This window comes from Hypomesus transpacificus, chromosome 13 (assembly GCF_021917145.1).
Source record: "Hypomesus transpacificus isolate Combined female chromosome 13, fHypTra1, whole genome shotgun sequence".
Taxonomy (NCBI): Eukaryota; Metazoa; Chordata; class Actinopteri; order Osmeriformes; family Osmeridae; genus Hypomesus; species Hypomesus transpacificus.
In genome coordinates, this window is record NC_061072.1 from 8,708,013 (window position 1) to 8,734,837 (window position 26,825).

At 42.8% G+C, this 26,825-nt stretch overlaps 2 protein-coding genes across 3 annotated transcripts; both read left to right on the forward strand.

The window, feature by feature from the left end:
* Positions 1-574: 574 nt before the first annotated feature.
* lrrc4bb (leucine rich repeat containing 4Bb) lies at positions 575-7,311 on the forward strand. Its single transcript, XM_047032476.1, has 3 exons — positions 575-682; positions 4,561-5,141; positions 5,268-7,311. Exons 2-3 carry the CDS (start codon positions 4,899-4,901, stop codon positions 7,254-7,256), a joined length of 2,232 nt encoding a protein of 743 aa, XP_046888432.1. The 5' UTR covers positions 575-682; positions 4,561-4,898; the 3' UTR covers positions 7,257-7,311.
* Positions 7,312-19,562: 12,251 nt separating this feature from the next.
* On the forward strand, positions 19,563-26,756 carry LOC124475466 (testicular acid phosphatase homolog). Of its 2 annotated transcripts, XM_047032101.1 has the most exons (13): positions 19,563-19,660; positions 19,770-19,812; positions 20,138-20,234; positions 20,508-20,603; positions 20,855-20,941; positions 22,742-22,897; positions 23,261-23,359; positions 24,500-24,595; positions 24,994-25,126; positions 25,343-25,425; positions 25,646-25,752; positions 25,989-26,167; positions 26,515-26,756. In XM_047032101.1, the coding sequence occupies exons 3-13, from the start codon at positions 20,151-20,153 to the stop codon at positions 26,622-26,624; spliced, it is 1,230 nt and encodes a 409-aa protein (XP_046888057.1). In that variant the 5' UTR covers positions 19,563-19,660; positions 19,770-19,812; positions 20,138-20,150; the 3' UTR covers positions 26,625-26,756. The 2 variants fall into 2 exon arrangements, with proteins under 2 accessions (XP_046888057.1, XP_046888056.1); XM_047032100.1 differs by having other exon boundaries at positions 19,563-19,812.
* The last annotated feature ends 69 nt before the right edge of the window (positions 26,757-26,825 follow it).

Consider the following 26,825-nt stretch of genomic DNA (forward strand, 5'->3'; position numbering starts at 1 on the left):
AAGGTTTTCCTCCATTGCATTGGGCTTTCAGAGTTGACTGTGTATGTACTCTCACATCCACATTTAACAAGACTGTCACACAAATACAGAATGAGTCTCGACGTCACGAATGCATTATTGATATATGTGGTAAGAAATCGCCTACATGGGAAATGTCTTGGTCATGGCCATCTATGAACGTCTGGCCCGTGGTCCCTTCTACGAGCTTTACGTCCAATCCGTGGCATTCAGCTACAGTCCTACGGAATGTGCGTAAACTGCCGCTTATGCTGGATCGCAAAATACTCTGCCCAACGGGCGCCTTCGCGTTTGCTGCCTGCGCGCGTCTCCAAGGATGAGAAGATGCTTGGATGCATTTCGTTCCCGACCTCGTTTTTAAATCAACTAATAGATGTATATATTTAATAACACTTGTGTCTCTTTGCTCCATTTTCTTTTTTGTGGATTCCCGTTTTAATTAATTAACCTGCTATTATTCGCGTATGTTGCCCCCTCGTTGCGTTTCCTCTGCGGAAGACGAGAACAAGAGCCGAGCTCATTGCCGTGGCGTGGAAGCGAGCGAATCAATTTAGGGAAGAGAAAAGGAGAGATAGAAGGAGAGAGGTTGGGAAAACGACGAGAAGAGAGAGAAGGAAAGGAGAGAAAACGTCGACCAAACGCCGCAGCAACTAAAACATAGAAGGTATGCCTTTTAGATTTTACACAGGTAGAAAATCTCTGAAATGGCCGTCGTTGTCAATACAGTCTATACCTTTTTTTTTTTTTTTTTTTACCGTGAAACGATAGCAGACTACAGCAGATAAGACCGCTGTATTAACTTAAAGGGCATTAGTAAATTGTACATTGAAAAAACTGCAGTTTATTAGATGCTGCAATACAAGATGATGTTGAATGACATTTACATGATTGTTTTCCCCAAAAGGTGTTGCAAAATCGCGACCCTCTTATTCATGTCGTACATTTCTGAAAGAGAATGTTTGTACCCACTGCTACGACATTTATTCATTTTTATGTCAGTTAAACTGTCATTATTCCATATTCCAGTCAGTCGATGCAAGCCATTTTGTAATGCAGCATGTGCAGAATTAGGCCTTTTCTAAGAATTTCAATTGCGTTCCGTAGTAGACCTGTACCAGTAGTGAGCAGGGCTGCATTGATTCAAGATAATTTTATCATAGTGTTGAAAATGCAGCTGAAAAAAGGCAATATATTGTTTAACACTTGGTTGGGAAAATCTTATTTAAATATGTATTTCCAAGTTTCAAAGCCATACAGACACCATTTAAATCTTGGCAATAAATCAAAGCACACGACATTTTGGCCCCAAACCTAATTTTCTCTAACACACTGATTTTCAATGTTCATGTGAATATATGGTGCCTCCTCCTACCCGGATTCCCACGTTCAACAACTCTGAATCCATTTAGTGTTGTCATAGTTACAGTAGATGATGTTAGCCCTGCTGCACCTGTGTCGCTTTGTGCCCATCTTCGACCAGCTGTAAATATCAGGTTTAATTGAGCCTTGTGTACGAGATTTCCACATCATATAGCCCTCGGATCCTTACACAAAAGCCAGAATTTAGCTCAGCAGAAAACGATGATACCTAAACTCAGGAGAATAAGCAGTGATAGAATAACGTGATTACAATGATGTGATTGGTTTGTAGCAAATTGGTCAGCTTGCAGCTAATTTGTCTTTTCACGACTGGGCGCTTTCCCACAGCACTGATTGAGCAGATCGATATCTACATGGGTGCAACCAGTTCTTGACACGGGAAATGAATAGGTTCAGAGGTAAAGGAGGCTGCATGACTGAGAAGGTTAAAACACACCACCACTATGAAGCATTTAGGTTTAGATGGGTGGGTGACTGACATGATAATAAATGGCCACCAGTGATGGCCATCAGATCGCTTCCTGTGAACGAAGATGTAGTTTTAGTTTGTCAAGGTGTGAAATGGTGCATTGTTAATATTTGTTTTATTATTTCTTTTAGGTTGCTGTTGCTATTGACGCTTTCACGAATCACGAATGCAGTATAGGACTCCTTTTATAGGTCTTTTTAGCAACCTTTCTAGTTCAGAGTATCGTTTTTTTCAAGATATCTGTACAATAGAATGCAGTTTCATCATTACAGATCCAAATTGTTTTGTTGTTTTATGCTTTTATAGGAAAACTTGTAATCATTTCCAGTCCATGTCATGCAAGGCAGGGGTTATAATAAAATGGTTTGTATGAAGGTTTATGGTACAAAAAGGAAGACATTTGTTATTGTAGGCAATAGAATCTACGCAATAGATTGAAATCTAGGCTAGGTCTATAAGAAGGTATCCACAATAACTAGTGTCCTTACAACTGTTTGATGCATTAAGAGTACGCAATTATGCGCTTCAAATGTCTGTTTGGGAATCTGATTTGGTTTACAAACAAAAGCAAAGGCACACATGAATCTATGAATGTAGGTTTTAAAGAGTTGATCTCATTACTGTCACCCTGTCAATGACTGCAGGTTTAAATGGGCTTTAGATGTGTTGGTAAAAACACATTTAGGCATTGTTATATGTTTCGTTGGATCTAAACCGGTACAAGTTATCAAGTCACAAGTTGGAATTGTGAAGACTAATCAATGTGACCTTTGCGAGTCCAATTACACACCTCTGATTAAGTTCAGAGGACAGACTAGCCACTCCTCAAAACTTTGGCCTGAGAGAGGGTCTCCTAAATGAGGGAGGTCCACAAAATGTGTGAGAAACGCGACCAGTAGCCTACACACCTGTGAAGCCTCTGAACTGGTCTGCTGATTTGCGAGCGGATCATTTGCGATGTTGTGGAGGTCATGATGTCTCTTGATCTGAAAACTGGTGTTGTTCTTCTAGTTTTATCACCCCGGACATCATGAAACATGAAATACGGGTTGTCTGAATTTCTCTCTCATTTCATTAACAATGTGGTGGCTGGTTCAATAGAGATGCGTTTGTTAGTGTGTGTGTGTATGGGGGTGGGGGGTGGGCAGAATGTGGGTGGGTGTTTTAAAGTGTGGTTGTGTGATGTGGGGTGGAGAAAATCACCCCGAGTCTATATTTAGCCTACCATACGCCTTGTCTTACATATTTAGCATTAAACTGCCTCCATTGTCGCTACCTCTGTTAACGAAGGATATCTCTACAAAACTGCCGAGTTTGTGCATTTACATGTGTCAATCTACACTTTACACAGCTTACAGCTTCAACTTGTGTGTCAGCTGACAGTATTAAACTGACGGCAAGGGAACTGATCAGTTTGAAATGATGGATGTTCATTTACTGGCTAACTGCACATCAGTATTGTAGGGTAGGACACTGGACAGTGAAACACAAGATGGTGAGTGAGCCGGTTGCCACAGCAACCGGGTTTCTAGGAGCGCATGCATCCGAGTGGTTGCATAGGACAGGGAAGGTTCTGTGGGCTAACTATAAGCCTGGGGGAAGCCCACCATCTTCATCAGAGAGTTAAACCACTGAAGAAGACTGAAAGAACAGTGTGGTTTCATTTTATGTCTGTTGTGTGCATAAAACGGTAGCCTCAGTCCCGAATTACATAATCGACTTAAGTGACTCTGACTAAGGTCTCTATCTATGTCTTGAGAAGACAGGACAGGGCAGTATGCTCTTGTGTTTGAGCCTATTCTGGCATTGCCGTCATTCAAGCGCTTGTAGTGATGGCTTGGTAGCATGCAGAAGATGATTTGGAAAATATTTACAGCCTACGTAGTTTGTGAGAGAAAGCCTGGACTGCAAATTAGCGTGAAAAATACACTTGTATTTTCCGGATGGACTAACATAAACCCCAATGATATCTCTGGAAGGAAGGCATGGATATATCTTGTTCCTGAGTTTCTTCCTCTTCTTCAGACTGTGTTAAATATGACCCCGATCCACTGACAGTATTGGCCTATGTCGTTATCTGTAGTGTGGGTCAAGATCAATCGAGTCAGGTGTAGGCTTGGACATTTTAGAAATTTCTGTATCAACATTTTCTTTTTACCAATTCATGTTGTGTGGCATGTGTGTGATTTAAAAAAAACAAATGCTTATTTCTTGCTAAGGAATCGGCAGATTGTTCATTTGCACTGTAATTCATGTACAGTATTGATTAGCCAGTTCAATGACTAAGAATTTCTCTCAACCTGATGTGTCTCAGTATTTTTGAACTTGAATATTTGAAACCATTTGAAATCAACCAGACTTTTATATAAACCAATAAACAAAATGTCAACTGACTCATCATCAGTTAGGCTACAGGCTATGGTCTAAACCCTGCCATGCATTTAATGCAATCTTGTGTCACTATATGACATGACAGAGAAATGTTACAGCACGGTTTTAATTCTTAGTCACATTCTTTGTGTCAGTGCTATAGAATTCAGCTTTATGCACATTACTAATACTGGTAATATGCACTTGACTGACCATGCATTCTCTCTCTCTCTCTCTCTCTCTCTCTCCCTCTCTCTCTCTCTGTCTCTCTCTCTCTGTCTTTCTCTCTCTCTCCCCTTCTCCCTTTCTCTTTTTCTTCCCAGAAGTGAGGATCAAACTTCACTGAGACATGCCATTCAAGAAACTTTCATTTTTTATTCAAATGATTGTCATGGGAACTAAGTGTACATATTTCTAAAAAAAGAAATACATGCAAAAATTCAAACAGACACAAGATAACTAGAATGAGGAAACATTAATGATAGATCAAGAGAACATTTAATTTGGCATCAATCTGTCAATTTAGTAAAAGAGTCATTTTAAACTGTTTCCTGGAATGGAGGGGTAAAAATGAACACAAAGACAACAAATTAATTATCTTCTATTGGAAGTGACTTGATCAATATCATAGAAATAGGGGGTGGGTCATGACCCAGTTGCCATGCGTGTTGTCATGGTGACCAGCCCCTCTTCCCCCTCCCCCCTCCTCTGGTTGGTCCAGTTTTTGTTGTGGTTCCACCACCATGGGCCTCAGCTGACAGTGGCTGCGCCCCCATGCCCTAGCCCCTGTACCTGCTCCAATCAGGCCAGCCGTGTCATTTGTACAAGAAAGAGTTTAGATGGGGTACCAGAAAGCATTTCGGAGAACACGAGATACCTCAACCTACAAGAGAACACAATTCAGGTAAATAGTATGGGCATCATTCAGCATATTTGTTTAAAGTCTAAACTATTAACCCAAACAGAATAATATAAATAAATCTCACTGTGTGACCACAGTTTCCCTTCATGTATGTGTGTTCATCACCAGGTGATAAAGTCTGAAACCTTTAAGCACCTGAGGCATTTGGAAATCCTGCAGCTCTCCAAGAACCATATCCGACAGATAGAGGTGGGGGCATTCAATGGCCTCCCCAACCTCAACACGCTGGAGCTCTTTGACAACCGTCTCACAGTGGTGCCATCCCAGGCCTTCGAGTATCTCAGCAAGTTAAGGGAGCTATGGCTACGGAACAACCCCATCGAGACCCTGCCGGCTTTCGCCTTTAACCGCGTTCCTTCGTTGCGCCGCCTGGATCTCGGCGAGTTGCGCAAGCTGGACTACATCTCCGAGGCTGCCTTCGAGGGATTGGTCAACTTGCGTTTCCTTAACCTGGGCATGTGCGGTTTGAAGGACATCCCTAACCTCACCCCATTGGTTCGACTGGAGGAGCTGGAGCTGTCTGGGAACCAGCTGGGAATCGTCCGACCCGGCTCCTTCCAGGGTCTGGTGTCCCTCCGCAAGCTATGGCTCATGCACTCCAGGGTGACGGTCATCGAGCGCAACGCCTTCGACGACCTCAAGAATCTGGAGGAGCTCAACTTGTCCCACAACTCCCTGCACAGCCTGCCACACGACCTCTTCACCCCCTTGCACGTGTTGGAGAGGGTCCACCTCAACCACAACCCCTGGGTGTGCAACTGCGACGTGCTCTGGCTCAGCTGGTGGCTGAAGGAGACGGTGCCCAGCAACACCACCTGCTGTGCCCGCTGCCACGCCCCTCCGGGCCTGAAGGGGCGCTACATCGGCGAGCTGGACCAGAGCCACTTCACCTGCTACGCCCCCGTCATCGTGGAGCCGCCCACCGACCTCAACGTCACCGAGGGCATGGCGGCCGAGCTGAAATGTCGCACCGGGACCTCGATGACCTCCGTCAATTGGCTCACCCCGAACGGTACCCTCATGACACACGGGTCATACCGGGTCCGCATCTCGGTTCTGCACGACGGCACCCTGAACTTCACCAACGTGACCGTCCAGGACACCGGCCAATACACCTGCATGGTGACCAACTCCGCCGGTAACACCACGGCAACCGCCGTCCTCAACGTGTCCGCCACTGATCCCAGCAACAGCTACAGCTACTTCACTACCGTCACCGTGGAAACGGTGGAAACGGTACAGGAGGAGAATTCAGCCAGACAGTACATCAACGAGACTTTCATCGAATTTCCAGGTCCTACAATGCCAGGAGGGGTACTGGGCGAGGGTAGGTCTGGTGTCACCATATCGCCCTCGCTCTCCTCACTCTCCTCCTTCTCTCCGCGAGCCACTAGAGGTACTGAAAAAGCAGTGACTGTGTCCATTATGAACCTTCCAAACATACCTGGCCTGGATGATGTCATGAAGACCACCAAGATCATCATCGGCTGCTTCGTGGCCATCACGTTCATGGCAGCCGTGATGCTGGTGGTCTTCTACAAGCTGAGGAAGCAGCATCAGCTGCACAAACACCACGGCCCTGCCCGAGCCATCGAGATCATAAATGTGGAGGATGAGATTGGAGCCGGGGCAGGAAGTGGAATCTCAGGGGGTTCTACAATGAATTCCGGCTGCGGGGGAGAAGGAACCTTGAGGATCCATCACCCGGAGATAGTCAACCTTCCGAACATCGGTCGATCGGATCATCTCAACCACTACTATAAAGCCCATCATTTCAACAACAACGTAATGGGTCTGAGCATTGGATCCGGGGAAGGAGCTGGATCGGGGGGTATCCTTAACAATAAGAACCCATCTCAAATCAACCAGCAAGGTCAAGACATCCCCATCTCTTGTACTCAAGTGCCCATCTCCACGTCTGGCAATGGCATCAACCTCAGTTCTGTGTCTCCACCTCTGCCGATGTCTCTCCCGATGCCCACTATGGGAATACATGGATCTCTCAAGGGTTTCATGGGCCAGAACCCCAATCCACAAATGGAGCCTCTTCTTTTCAAAGGAAACTCAAAGGAAAACGTTCAAGAGACTCAAATCTAAGAACGAGAGGGAGAAGAGAGAGGATAGTGATAGAGAGAGGAAGAGAGAGAGGAAAGAGAGAGAGGGAAAGAGAGAGAGAGAGAGAGAGAGGGAGAGGGGGGAAAGACAGAGAGGGGATTGATGGCTGGTTTATGCCCTCAACGATTAGACACTAGAGTGCATTGACATAACTCCAGGAGAGAGGATACACTGACACTGCAATACACAAACACATAGACTGGTCTGCGACTAAGCACTGAGCCAAGGATGACCACAATGGGCCACTTGTGTTAGTAGTAACGATCAAAGCAATGGAGTTAAAAGAATGGACGTCGCTACAATGTAAATCTGTGCCAAAGCAAATGTTTCTTGCGGTTTCTACAAGTTGTATTCACATAGGAAAAGAGTAGCCTTTCCAAGTACTGTAGCTCAATCCCCAAGTCTTTGTTGACCAGTCAGGACTCGTGACATGCACAGCACTTACCACACTGAAGAAGACATTACAGGACAAAATAGGAGGAGATTTCTCTTCCTTCACAGAAAATACTTGTGCCAGACACTCTAAAGTGAACTAAAGAGTATCCCTCAAGGTGACTATGATGTAGGCAGAACAAGAGGGAAACAAAGGTACAGAACAGTACAAACTACTGTGAAAAATCCACAAATTATATAAATATATTTTCATTTGAATATGTAACATTGCAGACTCCAATGCAGAGATATTTTGGGGGATGTAAGAGCTGGTATAGTAGTTTTTTTTTTTCTTCTGTGTGAATAATCAGGGGGCGGAAATTGTGAAGGTTGGTTATATGATGTATATGTTTTGAGTTTGGCTACCACTCAAAAACATAAGGGCTCAATTGCAACACTCATTGTGAATCTTTGAATTGGCTGCGTGGCATAAACACAACTCCATTAATGTTGTAGAACGGAAGGAGGACCAACAATTGTCTTTCTGACCAACTTTAATCTGTGTATCACTTCTTCAACAGTAATCATAACAGACTTAAATCACAGAAAAGTTTGTTTTCTTTACAGAGTATTCTCTGTCTTTGAAAATAGCCAGGTACTTATTTCTTAAAATGACAGCTCTGATACATACTGTATGCCAGCAACAAAGTAAGGTGAAACTTTTTTTGTGAAAACACAAACATTGAGGTCACCTAATGCAAAGAACTATATGGGCACAGGGAAGTGTTGACAATGTGTTATTCGAAGCAGATCAGTTGTCAGATATTTGCTTTAAGTGAGGAATTTGATCTTGCCTCACTGCTAATGGTTACTGTGATCATGCCATTAAATGCTGTCATAAGGACAATGAAATGTCTTAACAGTGGTATTCAGAGGGGATTCTACATCCATCTTGGTTTAGTGGAATGGAAATGTATAATAATAGTAATGTTTGGTTGTATGACAAATGTAAGATCCGCATTTTTTAAATGTAACTTTCATATGTTAATGCCATTTACGCTACTTGCGTTTCAACAATGTATTCATTTATTTTGTTAGTTTGATATAATGTGTACAGTTGTCTAGCCATGTATCATTAAGTGTGAAATAAATCAGTCATATATTGGGTTGTGGCGGTCACTGGCAAAAAACTGACAGACTTTTAGAGTGAAGCAGTTTAATACAGGTTTGGATTGGGTGTGGTTGGGTGTAGAATATGATTCACCTGTGTGTAATACTATGGTAAGATATGTTCTGTAAAATGCCTACAGTATGGTATAAAAGGGTTTTAGTCATACCTATATCAAGGTACTGTTGGCAACATGCAACTTCTAAAAATACTACAATTTATGCCGACCTTACCATTCATGTCGTGGTTTAACAGGGAACCTAAAATGTTTGTTGCAATTGAGTACAAACTGGAAAAGCAAACATATTCCAGTGAACCGGCTTGTGAAAATGAGATTGGGGATTACCTGTGATGCTAGCTCTTGTATATGAGATTCTGTTGCATCAACATGCTGCTCTATGTAATTAGAGATCAATCCACTCAGCAATTGTTTTTGTTGCACCCCTCTTTCAATGCAGCTCAAACTTTCTGTGCCATTGTGTTGAGTGGGTGAGCTTGGGCCTTTCCATTTATAACAAAGCCACAGTGAGTAGTTATAATAATGACAACCAACATCAACACTAGCAACAACTACCAAAACAAGAACCTTTACCACTACCACAACACCGACAATAATAACAGCATCAATGATAATGACAACAAAAATATCCAAAAACAGCACTGAGTTTTAAAACCATTTCAGTATTTGTAATTCAAGATGCATTCAATTACTATCTTTACTTATGTTTGTAGTCTAACATATAGATAGTAGAGATAAACTATTTAAGTTTGATCAATAGGACTGAATGTTTGAAAGGAACATGCAGAACATTAGTTAGTCATAACTCCTTCTAATCTGGAAAAGAGGTGTTGTTCATGCACTCTGGTCAGTTTGTTAAGTAATTACAGACCGTTAAATGCGAATGAAGGATTAACCACAAGATAAAATGGGATCACTGATTAATGATATAACTCAGGAAGTGTTCAAACGAGATATTCCTCTACATTTTACCTGATGAGTGTATATTATAGTAATGTTGTGGTCCCAGAGACACTTCTCCTGGGCAGAGTTCAACTGTTCCCCCACAGAGACGCTACTAGAATATAAATGACGGGTAAAAAGGCAGCATATGGCCGCTCTGTCAATGTGCTACATTTGGTAACTGTGCCGTCAGATTTCAAAGAGCATATTCAATACCTCAGAGCACACCATGTTTGAGAATACATGGCTGCCCGCAACAGCATAACAAGTGTTTCTATTATCAAACTTTGGTAAGTCTTTTTTCTGATAAACAAAATGTTGGTTTACTGTAATGTTCCTTTCAACTCATTTGTCAAAATGTTTAAAAAAAAAGCATATTATTATCATTCTTATTTTATTCTTATTCTTCTTAATAATGAACACGATAGAGAAAGTACGCAAAGGGAGCCACTATAATCACAAAAGGATGTCGCCATTCAACAACTCCAGAGATGATCAAACTGGCTTATCTTGGTCCTCCTGACTGTATTTCACAACATAATATAATGCTGCTTATTGCTTTGATGTTGCGACAGATGGAGAGCCTGTCATTTGTACCGCCCCTTTCTAAAACAGGAGGCCTCATTCCAGATGTCTTTTTTTATTTGAAGTAAAATTACTTCGAATGTGGATTTATCTGAACTTCGCAAAGAAATTGCAAGAAAATGAAATGGAATATTTTAAATGTGAACCATGGACTGACCTTTCGGTAGTTTAAAAGGTAAGATACAATATTAAATTTGAGGAAAGTGAAAACTTGAACTTATTTGGAAAGCTTTTTAAATGAACTGAGAGAATGATGTTAAGCTATAGAACACGTATAGATTTCTTTAAATGCAAAATAATAATAAAATGGCATTTTTGTGTTCATTTGTTCTTTTCTTTGTTTATGGTATCTCAATGTGATAGTGACATGATTATTATGAATTGTCAACAGATGTCCCTTTGAATTAATCACTCTGGCCCAAATGGTGAGCTTCATGGTACAAGAAACACTGGCATTGGCACACTGTATTCACACTTCAGTTATTGTCGTAATAAGGACTAAGATTGATTCATCTTTACAATTTTGTCAATGGATGCTGGCTTAAAATGTTGCCATGTGTATAAAATGACTTAATTGTATAATACAACAACAACAATGGCAAAGTCTGCACTATTAACTTGAGTTACACTAACAGTCTCAGTGGCACAGTCCATATGCCAATGTTTTGTGACATTCATAGGGGGATTTTATTTGACAAAATGAAAGATTTCTGAACAATATTGGTGTTTGTCACTTGAGTCTTTTTTCTTTTTACATTATGTTCGAGAGGTTAAAAGAGGCCAGTCCTTCTTGTGTTTAATTTTTTTTAAATTAAGGCCCTTTGCTGCTACCTCAAAAAGTTATAACACCTGCAATATTGTACCCAGCAGAGTTTGTTAATCTCCACTGAGAAAGTCAGGAAGATTTGTATAATTATCCTGCAGGGTTTTTCTTTGGAATGCCCAAAGATCAAAAATATAGTCGGAGACGGAATATCTTTCAGAGTCAAGGTGGCTTGATGGTTTATTCAGCAATATTCAGTTGGTACAGGAACAACACAAAAAGCAATGACACACAAACACATCTTATTATATAGACTGATATGAGGATTATCTCCCGCCCTGCTTGTTACGATTTCACAATGTTTCTAGAAGGTTCTAGAAGGTTCTAGAAGGTTCTAGAAGGTTCCGTCCCACGTTCGGCCAAGGCCAACCTGTCTTCGATAAATCCAACATGCGTGCACACTTGCTATCTTTAATATCATCTCAAAAAACCCTCTCTTATGTTCCCTTTTCTCCTCAAACCCCAGTTCACCCCCTCTACTTCAAGCGCCAGCCCTTTTCTCTGGCTTCTGTTCTATGTGTTTCTCCTTCTAAACTTATTAGACCCCTATTCTCCCCAAAAGAACATAGATTTGTTGTCCAGTTTTTTAGTTACTTCAGTTCTGAGTGTTCCCAGATGTTAACCCTTGGTAAATTCACTCTTTGCTGTTCTTGAGACACGAGCACACACCACAGTCCCCCATCATGCTGACTCACCTTGGCTTTTCCTTTATCCTTCCAGAACATTCTATTTTCCTCTGGCACCATATCTGCTGTTGTCCTCTTCTCAACCTTCCAAAACCCCTGCTTCCACATTCCTTACTGAGACTCGTTCAAGACATGTTTTCTTTTGCACAGAAATCACAGCTCAACCCTCCTTAGTACCCCTGTATACCACACATGCCTGCCTACCTGCCCTATAATCAATAAACCATGACAATCCTTACAACAGAAAACTGTCACTTTAAATCACCCGATTTCACAGGTGCCTCATTTACCGAAAATCACCAAACAATTAATTAGCATTCTATTTGTTTAACTGATGTGTTTTTATAGTGCACATCTATGTTCAGCAAGGTGCCACACAATCGGTAGGGATAAAGTTGCAAACTCTGGGGCATGTTTGTACCTGGCTATCCACCTCCATCCCTGGACATCCACCTGCATCTCTGGCCATCCACCTGCATCCCTGGCCATCCACCTGCATCCATGGACATCCACATAGATCGCATCAGGTTTTCTGACATATGTTTTAGAGGAATATGCTTTATGGTGAGTGTATTCACTCTGCAATTGTCTAATACAAAGCCGTTCAGTTATTTAATAATATTGTGAGCTACTGTAGTAATGACCATGAAGTAGGGTTAATATTGTGTAAAGTGGATTAGCTACAGCTAAGACACATCTGCTATGATTGTTACCTGGATTGTTGTAATGTAACACAAGGTTACAATGTCGATTTAAGTAGCCTACGGCCTTTCTACCTTACAACCATACTAGTTGAACAACACTGTTCACTGTTAACTAATTGTGGCTGTACTAGCATATGTATTTTATATTAAGATTGATATAAAACAGTGGCAAAGCACATTTGATTCTTGATAACACGCAAGATAATGACCTGGGATATGACTTTAAAGCATTAGAACCAACACCCCCAAAATGCTGCGAATCTTGTGTTGCCATTTTGAGATCGATTTCTCAAATGCTCATGGCTTGGTACTGCTGACTGGGAAATGTCATGTAAAATGTCATATAAAAAATACAACATTTTCAGTCCTGCAATAGCTGCTTTTAAGTCAAGAGAATGGGCAGATTTAGGTAACACATATGGTAATACTCTTAAGGGGGGCGTGAAGAGAGCAGAGTGTTGTGTATGCAACACCAAAGAACAAATTTAACACGCATCCGCACTAAAAATGAAAGTGAAATGCTGGAATGCAAATGTGATTAGAGAAGCGTGTGATCTTAACACGGACATATGTGGCGGTGCAAGGTGATCTTGAGTCGAGTGGCAACCTCAGCATTCCCAGCAAAGGCATAAACACTCACGTATCAGGTTACTTCTTCTGTAAAATTATTTTAATCATGATCTAATTGTGCGGCATGGTAATGAAGTCGAATAGCATGGATTGCTTTTGTGAAGCCTTCCCTTGTCCTCACTTTCCCTGTCTGTTTCGGTGGTCTGGCTAAGCTGTTCACTGAGCCAGCTCTCCTTCCTCTGTCGGTTCTTAGTTTCCCTTCAAATTCAATAACCTCCCAGCCGTGTTCCTCCAGGGAGTCCCCCTCTCCCTTGGCCCTCAGACAGACTGCAGAGTCTACTGGGAGACTGACAGTACATGAACTCCACAGTGAAGCAGAGGTGTCAGGCTGTGTAGGCAGCACCTCAGCTGCTTTGCAACCTTGAAAATGCAGTTTTTCCTTCAGAGAGGGAGTGCTCTTTGTTATAGAACAACAGATTATGGCACTGGTGTTGTACCTATATGTGTTTTCTATGAGTGCTGTGGCCAAGTTATTCCATATTCTGTTTGTTTCTGTATCTTAAATTGATTACCCCCAGTTCTGTGGAAGTAGGACATACCAAATAATACTAAATGGGACTTAATTTGTACATGAAAGATGAAATAGACAACGCGATTTCATTGACTGATATTTTTACACAAGCATACTTTATCACCCTTCAGTGTGACAACCCATTATACTACAAAACAGGGTGCAAATAAGGCTCTTTTTCTTAGATAGTACATTGTATTTGTTTATAGACTGAGACAACAGGCAAACACAGCCTCTGATCTAGAAAGAACATTACGCAATCAAAAAACAAGTTATCTATTTTTGGGGGGGATGAAAATGTGGGAATCTGCGAATGTTCTAAAGAGTAAACGCACCAAGCTGTGGAAGCTGCTCCTTTTTAGTCATATCTCTTAACCTATATATCCACCCAGCCCTCCTCTCCAGCTCCCCCTCTCCCCTGGGGCTGCGCTTCCCCCTCATCTGATGTGTCTCTCCTGAGAGGACGCTCTCAACACAACCACGAGCTTCAAACGTCACCTCAGAGAACTGCATATTTGGGTTTGTTCTCTAAACAATGCAGAAATCTACGTGTCGGATTGAAACCGAATAAATGATTTGTGGAGCTTTGTGGAAGTGTTTGTGTAGATGATAATGGTTTGTGTGTGTAGGAGAGAGGAAGAGAGAGGGAGAGAAAAAAAGGGTGTTTAGGGTGTTGATGTTGTCTAACTTGTTTACTTTTGTGCAGACTCAAATCTGTCAGTTGACAAACGTTCCCAAAGTTACATGTTTTAAACACTCTGTATTTTAAACTCTGTACTCTGTTTATAATCCACCATACAGTACATTTAATCTGAACTCAGAGACTCGAGGGGGCATTTGTATCATGCATGTATGGGCTGCAAAACAGTGTTAAAAGGTCACAGTAGCATCTCTGGTCAAGCGACAATAAACATCTATCTCTGCCTTTAAAGAAGAGATTCAAGACATGATTACGCTATTTAAAAAAAGACACACGTCTTGCAGATAGGTATAGATGTCCTTTTTTCCAGTCATTCATTTCCAGCGACGGGTCAACTCTGAAATATACTGAAATATATTTCCCTTTGCGCTGCATCTTGAACGCACTCCAAAATAGCTTACACTTCCCGAATGCAGGGACGCGTTATGATCTCATTCATAATGCATTCTAACCATGTTAGACGTTACCAATACAGAGCCTCTACAAGCATAGCCAACCCATAAATATCCCACCATCCCTTGTTAAAAGAGTTTCGGGTTTAAGAATGAACCACTGGCTTTGGCCTTTGAAGATGTTCTCTTTGAATTTCTGTACATTATGTATGGTCTTTCACATGCAGGTCTGATTAGTAAGCACAAAAGGGATCTTATATATACATATAAATATATATATATATATATATATATATATACATTTTGGGGATGAGGTAACAACGTACTTGGATGACCTATTGTAAGGTCATAATTGACCTAATGTAAACCATACAACACAGGGTATTATTGGGTGTGCTGTTTTTGAATTGTGTCAGGCAAGGAGGAGCCAGACACAAAGTTGTCATGCATGATTAAAAGCATACAAGAACATGGGTGAAAAAAAGAGGATCTCCACTTCTAGAACTGTGGCAAAGGGGACGACGTCAACTCTTATCTGAAGTCTTGAAACAGTGGGTAAACTGTAGTCATATAACACACTATACTCGACATATCTGTACGTGACCTTTGTGGCACCTTCCATATGTCAAACGTCTGAATGAAATCCTACAAGATAAGTCCCATAAATCAAACCTTTAGTTTTTTGCTGATGCTGTCCATCTGAATTAGAGAGAATGAGCAGAGGGTTTTGTTTAGGAAGGGGGCTTTAAGGAAAAGAGCGAGGAAAGACGTAGCATTCTAACTGCGTCTAATATATTATGCACAACATGATGAGGTACGAAGGCGAACAAGCTCTCTCTCTCTCTTTTTCTTTCTCTGTCTCATTCCCTTTCTGCCTATCTTACTGCATTTGTCCTAAAGAAGGACATTTCTGTCCCACGGGGATAACAGTATTGACGTCAAGAGATGAGTTATTGATTGAGGAGAGAGGACAGAGAGACAGTTGACATGCAGAACGTATACGAGACCGTCCACCGTCCTGCCGTCTCCACCCGTGATGTACAGTCTGCCGTATCCTTGAGGGACGCACGTGCACGTAACACAGTCTGTAAAATGTAAATATATTTTTCTCAATACGCATGTACTGTATGTCCCTCCAAAATACAGCAACTGTCCTTCACAGGTGAACAGTTATGTTATCATACACACTTGTTGGTTGTAACGGATTTAAAGTCTTGTACTCGCTGTGAATGTTTTTTCACTGTTTTTCTACAGGTACACTTGCACTTTTTGAGTTTCATGTTGTTTAATTGTAACTTGTTTAACTGCATGCTCTTATGGTTCTTCCCTTTGGCACTTATTTGGTTTTAACAACGTATGCTTCATGTTTTGGCTGCTCACAATGTTCGGGGCTATCTGGTTGTTATGATCAGTGACCTATGCAGTCTTGTAAAGCTCTCTCTCTGTCTTGGAAGTCGCTTTGGATAAAAGCGTCTACTACATGCATAAATGTAAATGTAAATGTTGTGGGTCTCCCAAAAATTCTGCATGTTACTCTGCAGCAAATGGCCATAGATAAAGGGGACATGTTTACAAGTCTTCCACAATGGCACTGGTACATGATGCTAAGGCAACAATCATGTCCCCCCCCCCCCCCCCCCCAACATGTTTGGTGCTCAAGCTGACTGCACACGCATCGACTCTTTAAGGAGTCTCTGTGTCAAGGGAGACACCCTTCTAGGATTAGGCCTCGTGGCGCTCATCCACTATTCTAACGGCGTTTCATCCCTCTGCAGGAACGTAGACACGTATAGGACACGGTAGAGGTCTCAACTGTATATGTTTCAGTAGGCCTCTTTGTTCGACTCAGCCCAGATCCATCCTGCGTTCCGACAGGCCCTCTGACCTGCGCCGCTCGGCTGTGATGAAGCTGTGGGAGAGGTGGGTTGGTCTTCTCCATCCACGACCCCCCCCCAGACCTCCACTCCCCCCTCCTCCGTGGAGAGAGAGAATTGATGCAGAGTCTTATACATTTCCAATGTCATGTCCCTATGGTCCAGAATGACGCTTGTAAGATAAATTAATTCGACACAGTTACATCAGCCAGCCATTGTCAAAAGATACAAATTACCGGAACCAGAAACAGCTTATAGCTGTTGGTCTCTAGCAGCTTGAGATATCAATATGAAATGATACACGCCAAACACTGTAGATTCCCATCGACGATTATGTAAATATGGATGACATGTGAGGCTGGGCCCTGGGCTCCTTCTGGAGGGGGGGGGGGGGGGGGGGGGGGGAGCGTTGCTATCGTTAGCGTTAGCATTGTTCACAAGCATCCCTTCGTCTTAGGCCCCCACCCCCATCCCCCCCCTCTCTCTCTCCCTCTCTCTCTCTCTGTACTCCTCCTCTTCTTCCACCTCCTCCTTCTCCCCGCCTGCGTCCCCTCTTTCTTTTTTCTCGCTGCAGTGTTGCTATAGCAACCGAGAAATGTGGGAATACCTCCGTCCTTCAGAGAGAGAGAGAGAGAGAAAGAGAGAGAGAGAGACAGAGAGAGAGAGAGAGAGAGAGAGAGAAAGAAAGAGAGAGAGGGAGAGAGAGAAAGAGAGAGAGAGGGAGAGAGAGGGTGGTGGGGGAAGGAAGCAAACTAAAAGACTGTTAATTAAAAGACAGAGATGGAGTGGCTGACTCACTGGCTGACTGAATGGACACTATTGCCTGTTACTTAGCCCCTGACTCTAAGCTTTTGTCCCCACTAAAGGCTGTCCCATTGATATTCATTCTCCGTGAAAGACGAAGTGTTATCACAGGGGCCTGATCCGCGCTGGCGTTTGTGCCCGTCCGTTCTCGGCGCACGCCATTTGTTTGCCGATCCATGCGTTCTAGATGTCTCCATTTGTAGTGAGGCCGCTGTTTCCATGACAACCTCCGGCCTAAAATAGCTCGCGCTTTCCTCTCCTTTTTTCCATCTCTCTCTCTCTCCCTCTGTCTCTCTCTTTCTCCCTCCCTCTGTCTCTCTCTCCCTCTCTCTGTCTCTCTCTCTCTCCCTCTCTCCCTCTCTTCTTCTGTCTCTCTCTGTCTCTCTGTCTCTCTGTCTGTCAGTCTCTCTCTCCCTCTCCCTCTCTGTCTCTCTCTCTCTGTCTCTCTCTCTGTCTCTCTCTCTGTCTCTCTCTCTCTCTGTCTCTCTCTCTCTCTCTCTTTCTCTCTCTGTCTGTCTCTCTCTCTGTCTCTCTCTCTCTCTCTCTCTCTCTCTCTCTCTCTCTCTCTCTCTCTCTCTCTCTCTCTGTCTCTCTCTCTCTCTCTCTCTCCCTCTCTCCCTCTGTCTCTCTCTCTGTCTCTCTATGTCTCTCTCTCTGTCTCTCTCTCTGTCTCTCTCTCTGTCTCTCCTCTCACTCCCTCCTGTGTTTCCAGTCTCAGGCGTTCCCATCTCAGGTTCTAGAAGCTGAAATGCCCGGTACTGTTTGGTAATCTTCATTCATCAAGAGGATTGGACTAGCCTATCCATCCTCCTTCTCTTATCTCTCATTCTCAGCCTCTCAGTCTCCCTGCAACGGATCCTGTCAACATGCATCAACCACCGCGTTGCCATGACAACGCCTGGGAAATCAAGGCAATTACTGCAACAAAGACAAAATACAGCGCGGCCGAGGAAAGCAACCATTTTTACCTCCCTCTAAAAGCAGTGTGTGTTTGCATGTGTGTGTGTGTGGTGTGTGTATTTTTTGCATGTGTGTGTGTGTCTGTGTGTCTGTGTGTCTAGTGCATCTGCAGTGCCATCTTCCATCATGTGGTGGAATACCCTTCTACTCCTCTTCCCTAGTTTGACCCCTGTGTGTTCCTGTTTGTTTTCTCTTTATTTTCTCTTTATTTTTTACAGCATCAGCACAGGTGTACTCACTGACCCATTTCTACAGGGTATGCCCTTTTAAACCTGATCTATGTCCAGTACCAGCTCTGGTGTCGGTCTGCATGTGTGCGTGTGTGTGTGTTTGAGTACCTTTCACTTTAGTTTTTCCACCTAACAGAGCAGGGATAACCATGACATGAGAACAGCTGCATTTAAAAAATCTGTCAGCTATTTCACACAAACTCGTTCTAATCTGCTCTCCTCAATCCTCTGACACAAACTTAACAAACACTAATGAGAAGATGAGTCCCTAAGATAAGTCTGCTCACTTGTATCAGTCAGATGGAATTATGATTAGACATGAACGAAACAGTAATGCACCTCCCACCATGACCCATAACCAGCGTAGGCCACAAGGCCACTTTGATGCTAACAGATAACTATGTGTTAGCTAAGTCAAGGAAAACGCCACAGGCTCAGAGGTTTAAGGGAAAACCCATGGTGGATGACATTGCCAGTTATAATGAGTGTTTGTGGCCCTTGGCTTTGCGTGTGTGTGTGTGTGTCTGTGTGTGTATGTGCGGAACTATGTGTGCCCAGGATGTCTAACGCCTGCTTGCGTGAATGTGTTTGTCTCTTTGTGTTTGTCTGTTTGTGTCCCCGTCGCTGCGTACGCACGTGTACTCATGTGCAAGGGCAAGAAAAACACACCCGCAGGTGAGTGGAATTAGCAGTTGTAGCGTGCATCTGGAGCTGAGCTTGTTCTGCCACCTTCTCTCAGGAGAGGTGGAAATAGACACAACTAGAGATCTAAACGATTTCTGCCAAGAGATTCCTGGGAGGAGGAGGAGGAGGAGGAGGAGGAGGAGGAGGAGGAGGAGGAGGAGGAGGAGGAGGAGGAGGAGGAGGAGGAGGAGGAGGAGGAGAAGGAGGAGAAGGAGGAGGAGACTATGGGGTTTAAGATTGCCATAGAGAAGACCTAGAGGAGGGCTAAGAAAATATATACACAGAGAGCGAAGGTCAAGAAGGTGAGCAAGGGTACCAAGCAGTGGTTCCTTTGGTGGAACATGGACTAAATGTCAACTCAGCTTTCGTTTAGAGAGATGATTTTTACTGCAAGTCTTTTTTCATTTCTAGTTTTATCCTACAAATCCACTGGTTACATCTTTGGTGTGTTAAGGTAAGGTAATACGCAGTACCTGTGATAAGTCACACCCAACATTCCTCTTTCGGATCGGATCAACATTAATTTGCTGGTGTATTTGTCATTATTGAAACGATTTATGGTCCTGATTAGGTACTAATCTAAGTACTAAGTACTTTTCTGAAGGCAGGTCTATTTTTGCGTCAGACAGCTTACTGAAAGGCAGTGATGGCCTGTTATGTGAAGGTTAATGATCAGTTACCATGATGCAACAAAGGCCCACTGCTCTCTCTGCACAATGCTTTGGATAGAAGCGTCTGTAAAAAATGTAAATGTATTCTCTTACTTCCTTTGTCAAAAGAGAAGACAAAAAGATGTGGATGTTCCAGAAGCTTCTGCTGCTTCTTCTCTTTGGAATCGTCGGTACTGAATGTCGCACCCAGAAATTCATTGTGGCCGTAAGTTTGTAGACTCAACCCCAACCCTTTGATTTGAAGGTCACACAGAATCTCTTGTGTAGTTATACGCTGTAATAGTTGCGAGCGGTTAGCAGTACCTGTGTGACTACTATGTTGTTCCTACAGTACAGGGGTTGATCCTTCACTGCACGTGAGAAGCTTTCTTTTGGGCATTATTATCAACGTGTTGAACAACAATGTCACACGGTCAGCTTCATGACTGAGCTAGCTTCAGTGCTCATGACGTAAAGCATCCTTTGTGACTTGTGTAAGGTTTTCCGCCACGGCGATCGATCGCCCATTGAGGCCTATCCCAGGGACCCTCACGGAGAGGAAGTCTGGGCCCAGGGCTTCGGACAGCTGACTGAGGTACTGCCCCCTACTGGAGGAGAAAAACACTGACACACTAACATGGAATGTAATGGCTATCTCATGTATCATGATTTATTGATTCCTTTAACACTTGACATCAGTTCCAATGTGAGAAGGATTTATCTGAAAGAAAGAGGATTTATACAAGAAAATCCATCAGTTGTTTATCAATGAATAGAACCACAAAATCAAGTTGGTCATTTATTTAGACAAAGTCTAAATAAATTGTTTCCCACATTTCCCCTCAGCTCGGGATGAGGCAACAGTTTGATCTGGGCAGGTTTCTGAAGAAGCGCTATGGGCAATTCCTCAGCAACGACTACAACAGCAAAGAGGTGAGCTCTAAACTGGCCGTTTATGTAGTGAGAGCACTCCAGAAGAAACATTCAATTACTATATATAGAAGAACATTTCTGTGTGTGTGTGTGTGCACAGGCATGTGTGCGTGTTTTTGTGTCAACATTTTGTGTGGGTAAACGTCTGAAATGGTGTAGGTTAAGGAACATGACTCAAGTTGATGTCACACAGAAACGTAATATGATGTAACGTGTGGGATCATCTTGCCTGTGGGCCAATCTACATCTCTCTGCATGTTAGCACCCTGTGCCCCAAGGCTATCCACTTCATCCTGTTTCTACCAACATCTGATTTCTGCTTTCCCTTCCTGTCTCTTTCTATCTGTTTCTCTCCCTTGGCTCCTTCTCCCTCTCTTGCCCTCTCTTCTCCTCCTCTTCTCCACGGTCTCCCTTTTCTTCCTCCCTCCCTCTGCGTCCCCTCCATCCTCTGTAACCCCCCCCCCTCCATCTACTATTAAGTAATATGCAATTACCACTGAAATAACAACTTTCGTCATTCCCTGTTGCTAATGATCTGTGTTCTGCCGAAGCCTCAGCGCGCACACTCTGTACCTTCCTCTCGCTTGTCACCTCTTTCAAACTGTCAACATCCCAGACACCTCCCGTGTTGTCATGGTTGATTTAGTAGTGTGAAAACGCGACTTTACGAAAAAAAAAAAAGAAAAAAAAAAAAGGAGACAACTGTCAGATACGATTGAGGCACAATGTCTACTTGTTTTTTTTTTTTATGCTTCCACACGACTTTGACTTTGGTAGAGGGGGCAAGATACAGTAGGTATTGTCCAGAGATATAGGCCCTAAATGGACTTTTCCAAGAACCTTTTAAAAAGGTGAACATACATCTACATATCTTGTGTAGGAGTTTTGTTCAGAAGGATTTAGATCAAAAATAGAGTCTTTGGAGACTATTGGAGAATATCTTTCAGCTCAAGACGGCTTGATGCTTATTCAGCACGGCAGCAGCAATACGTAGACACAAAAAGCTATTACACATGTGAGCACTTTGTATTATATAGCCTAAATGAGAAATATCTCCCGCCCTGCCTGATAATTTCACAACCTTCTAGAAGGTCCCCTCTTCCCACGCTTTTGGCCAAGGCCAACCTATCTTAGATAAAGCCAACATGCGTGCACACTCCCTATCTGTAAAGTCTCCTTAAAACCTCTCTCTATGTTCCAGTTCCTCATCAAACCCCCAGTTCACCCCTAATCGCTTAATGAGACATCCATCTGTATATCTCCTCACTTCCCTGGCTAGGTCAGGTTGACCTGCCACTCTGAAGGACCTAGATCCTGGAATAAGGGGTAACTGAGCCACAAGGCCTTCAGTTAGGAGTTTCCCCAGCTGCTAACCCTTGGCACCTCCCTTTCTTACTGTCCTAGAGTCTTGTTTACTAACTCCTAAAACCATAACAGCCTCATAGTTTCCCATAATGCTGTATCACCCTGGCCCCTCTTTCTCCTTCGAGAATATTCTATCTTCCTCTGGAACCATATCTGCTGTTGTCCTCTTCCCAACCTTCCAAAAACCCCTGCTTCCATATTCCTTACTGAGACTAGTCCAAGACATGTTCTCTGCCGTGCAGATCACACAGCTCAGACCTAGGCCTTTCTCTCTTACCCCTGAGTACCACACATATGCCTGCCACCCTGCCCAATAATCAATAAACCACGACACTTGCTAACACTGGAATCTCACACAAGGAAAAAGCTTTGTAGGAAAAAAAATGGATTCTTCTAGAATTGTAACTCTGTATTTCTATGGTGTCTTCCCGCCAGATGTACGTGCGGAGCACAGACTATGACCGTACCCTTATGAGTGCCCAGGCCAACCTGGCTGGCATGTTCCCCCCTAACACACGCACCCCTCCCATCATGCCCCAGTTACCATGGCGGCCCATCCCAGTGCACACCATCCCCAGAGCCCAGGACAAGGTGGGCAGACGCACACACACAGACTCACACACACACACACATATACAGACACACACACACATATACAGACACACACACACTCACACGAGTGGCAGGCCTTCACCCACCTGTGCATGCAGAGTAAGTATAGCGCTTTAGTCTGAAGCTTTCTCTGCTGTCACAACATGCTTCCGCTCAGTGACTGTAATTCTGAATGCATGTTCTTCAGCGCAGGAACATGTCTGGGAGATAGTGGGAATAGGAACAAGACCTGAGTATTAATAAATTATATCTATCCTAATAGTTCCCTTAGCAAGAGCATTAGTGTATTTGACAGTTAAATTAAATATATACAATGAAAAGTGTTTTTTTTTTTTTCACTAGCTGTTGAAATCTCCAAGCAAACACTGTCCCAGGTTCAGAGACCTGATGACTGATGTCTCGGACAGCAAACCATACCAGACGTTCCTCAAGACCCATGAGGTATGCACAAGGAGTAATCCACTGAGATTACGTTACAATTTAACCTCCAGTATTTAGCCTTCAGTACTTTAAACCCATGATAACATGATAAACAAACTAGTATGCATGACTGGTCATTTGTGTGAAATGATCTCATAGTGAAAGCACAGCACCTGAGTTGACTGCAAAAACAGAAAACTAATTTTCTTCACAATCATGTACTGAATTCATCATATTGACTTGATTTTGTGTTAGGGTAAATTGTTTTTCAGGCACAAATTCCTGATTCCCCCATCCTTACATTTGCTTCGGTTGTTGTTTTCAATTGTTACCAAAACAACGAGTGAATTGTGCTTCATGCAGTCGGATGTTGGTTCGTTTTGAGACCTTGTTATCTATTTCCATGACTTCATATGCCCGTCTGTGATGTTCTATGTCACAGTTGCTTTGTCGTCTTCAAAAAGCCGCTCTGTGCAATTTCTCTCACATTCTCATAGCTGTTAATTAATGTCAGGATTGAATTAGATCAAGAATTACAATGAAAAGATTTTAATTAAACGGAGTCCCATCGTGCTTCGTATTATAGACTCTTCTGGAATTGTTGGACCCCCCTTTCGTGAGTTCATCCGCCCCCTGGTGGAAGCTTGTGATACAACATTCAGAATGCAGCAAGCAAAATGTTGCCTCTCTGTTTGTATATTCCATAGCAAGCTTTTGCTTCAGAGCAGAAAGATCCGGAGTTTGGTTGGCGCGTCAGACATTTTCAGACATAAAATAGGGATGTCAAATATTCTGTCAATTTTTTTTGCATCCTGACGACAGCAATCAAATGTGTGACCTCTTGTGCTCAGGTCCAGTTGTTAACCAGATTGGTGATTGTCTTTAGTTTATACATTGACCTCGGACTCACCTGAGACAGTTTGGTTGGTATGTCAGACATTAGCCATGTAACATGGAGGTCACATTCTGACAACCGCGATCAGGTTCGGATGTGAAAAAAAAGTTCAGAAAAAATGAATTCGAAACATTTTTTTGAAAATATATTTAAACCTTTTGAATTGTTCCCCACTTACTTGATTTTTGTTTTCTTCCAACCTTTTGAAACTGTTTTTTCAACCTGAGGACAGCTCTCAAAAATGTTCAACCTATTGTAATCCTCAGAACTTTATCCAGAAACTTGCAAACTACACTGGCTATCCTGTGTCCAAATTGGTGGGCAGAAAAGTCTGGAGAGTCTTCGATACTCTCACATGCCAGGTTTGCTAACCATACACACACCCACACACACATACACATACACACACACACACACCATACATACATACACACACCACACACACGTACACACAAGTGCACGCACCTCAACACCCTGTTTACACCACAACAGAACATATTGAAATGCTAATTAAGCTATGTTGTATGAAGGTGAACGAGGGGCCAGATTTAGTAAGCCAATACACCCATACAAAACGAGCATCTGTTATTTTCAGAAGAGGGGCTATAAATAGAGGTACTAATGACATACAGAAACCAGAAAATGCAGTAATCACAACCATGGGCGCACTGTGTCATGTGACTCATTGTGCTAAATTAAATCATCCAGTTGGCTACATTTTATAAATGATTATTATTTAATATGATATTGTTCCTAACAGAAGATCCACAACCTGACCCTTCCTGGCTGGGCCACACAGGAAGTGTTGCACACCCTGAAGGAAATGTCATCCTTTGAGGTCACATACAGCATGCTCATTCACAAGAGAAGGGAGAAGGCAAGGCTTTCAGGAGGTCAGAGTTCAACCTTGAAGTCCACTGACCTTCATTTGGTTGTGTTTTGAAATCATGTTGTGATGTCAATGTTAGCTTGTGACTACTGGCTCAGACTGTGCTTACGCTGCGTGAAGGTTGGGGATTGTGTGCATTGTGAACTGGTTTCGGCTGGTTGTTCCTGTTATTTGTCATGTCATGTGATATTTATTTTCTTTGTTGCACTTTGTTTAACAGGGGTCCTAATAAATGCCATCCTAAGAAACTTCAATAAGGCAATGGAGGAAGGGAGCAGCCTCAAATTCATCATGTATTCTGCAGTAAGATGAACATATCTGTTGTACCACATATAATTCTGGAAAAAAATGAGAGACCACTGCTCCTTTTTCTTTCATAAAAAAAGGGAGACATAGCATTTAGAAACGTGTGCATATTCTAGATTTCATCCAAATTGATTTAAATCTATTTTCTTGTCAGTGAACTTACAAATGTAAACGTTAAAAAGGCCATCCTTGTTTATCTTGTGTGTGATGTCTGTAGGACGACTCCACCCTCATCACCCTGCAGGCTGCACTGGATATCTACAACGGCCTGTTTCCTCCCTATGCTGCCTGTCAACTCTTTGAGTTCTATCAGGAGCATGATGGGTAATGTAGTTGTACCTCTGTGGTTCCCACACCTCTCGTATTCCGTAAACATTACAGCAGTTTTGTCAGTTAATACAGAAACTATTTTCTACGTTTTACAATTAAATCCTACCCTTGCAGTATGTACAGTTTATGTAGCTGGTAGTAAGTTACGCAATATGTCATTTCTGCTAAACTGACTTAATGCCCATGGAATGTTTCATAAATGTGATCATGCTTGCCTCATTAAATTCGAGATCATATTCCCTGGATTTATACTACCGCAACGACTCATCCCATGACCCGTACCCGACCCCCGTGCCTGGTTGCCAGATGAACCCCTGCCCTTTGACCCTATTCACTGGGGCGGTTAAGGACGTCATGACGGATGACTGGGAGTCTGAGTGTGGTCTTGTGGAGTCGTGGTCAAAGACAGGTTGGGCAACTTCATCTAGCTGTGTATTTCCTGTTGTGGTAGTGGATGAGCCTGGAAAAGTAACTGCCTATCCTAGTTAACCAAACATACTATATCCCTATGCTCAAGTTATCTTCCTTTTACTGTTTTAGCAGATGCTTTGTTTCCATAGTGACGTACATATATTGCATGTGCATGTTATGAAAGCTATATGAGCTGGACCAATTGAGGATGGATAGTCTCTCTCTCTCTCTCTCTCTCTCTCTCTCTCTCTCTCTCTCTCTCTCTCTCTCTCTCTCTCTCTCTCTCTCTCTCTCTCTCTCTCTCTCTCTCTCTCCCTCTCCCTATGTCTCTCTCTCTCTTCGCAGGGATCATTGCAGCACTTGCAGTTGCAGTGGCAGTCCTGGTGGTGGCGCTGTTGATCAGTACAGGACTATTAATCTGCAAGAGAGGACACCGTTACTCTAGAAAGGTGTAGGACGTAATCCTCCATGCTTGTGGTGTAGTACACTGAATGTGCTGATGTAGTGCTCTACCATATTCATTTTTTCTTATCTTATTTGATCTTATCATAACATCTTTGGGCATTTTTTATGTGTTTTTATTATCAATGAATATGCTCTACTTTCAGTACACTACTTTCTATTCAATGCAAAAATTTTTTTGTTCCACTCATTTA

Coding starts and splice junctions, on each gene's coding strand:
- lrrc4bb (XM_047032476.1), top strand. CDS start 4,899: ATGCGTGTTGTCATGGTGACCAGCCCCTCTTCCCCCTCCCCCCTCCTC. Junction 5,142..5,267: donor TACAAGAGAACACAATTCAG/GTAAATAGTATG, acceptor GTTCATCACCAG/GTGATAAAGTCTGAAACCTT.
- LOC124475466 (XM_047032100.1), top strand. CDS start 19,709: ATGTCAACTCAGCTTTCGTTTAGAGAGATGATTTTTACTGCAAGTCTT. Junction 19,813..20,137: donor TACATCTTTGGTGTGTTAAG/GTAAGGTAATAC, acceptor CTTTGTCAAAAG/AGAAGACAAAAAGATGTGGA. Junction 25,753..25,988: donor TTCTATCAGGAGCATGATGG/GTAATGTAGTTG, acceptor ATTAAATTCGAG/ATCATATTCCCTGGATTTAT.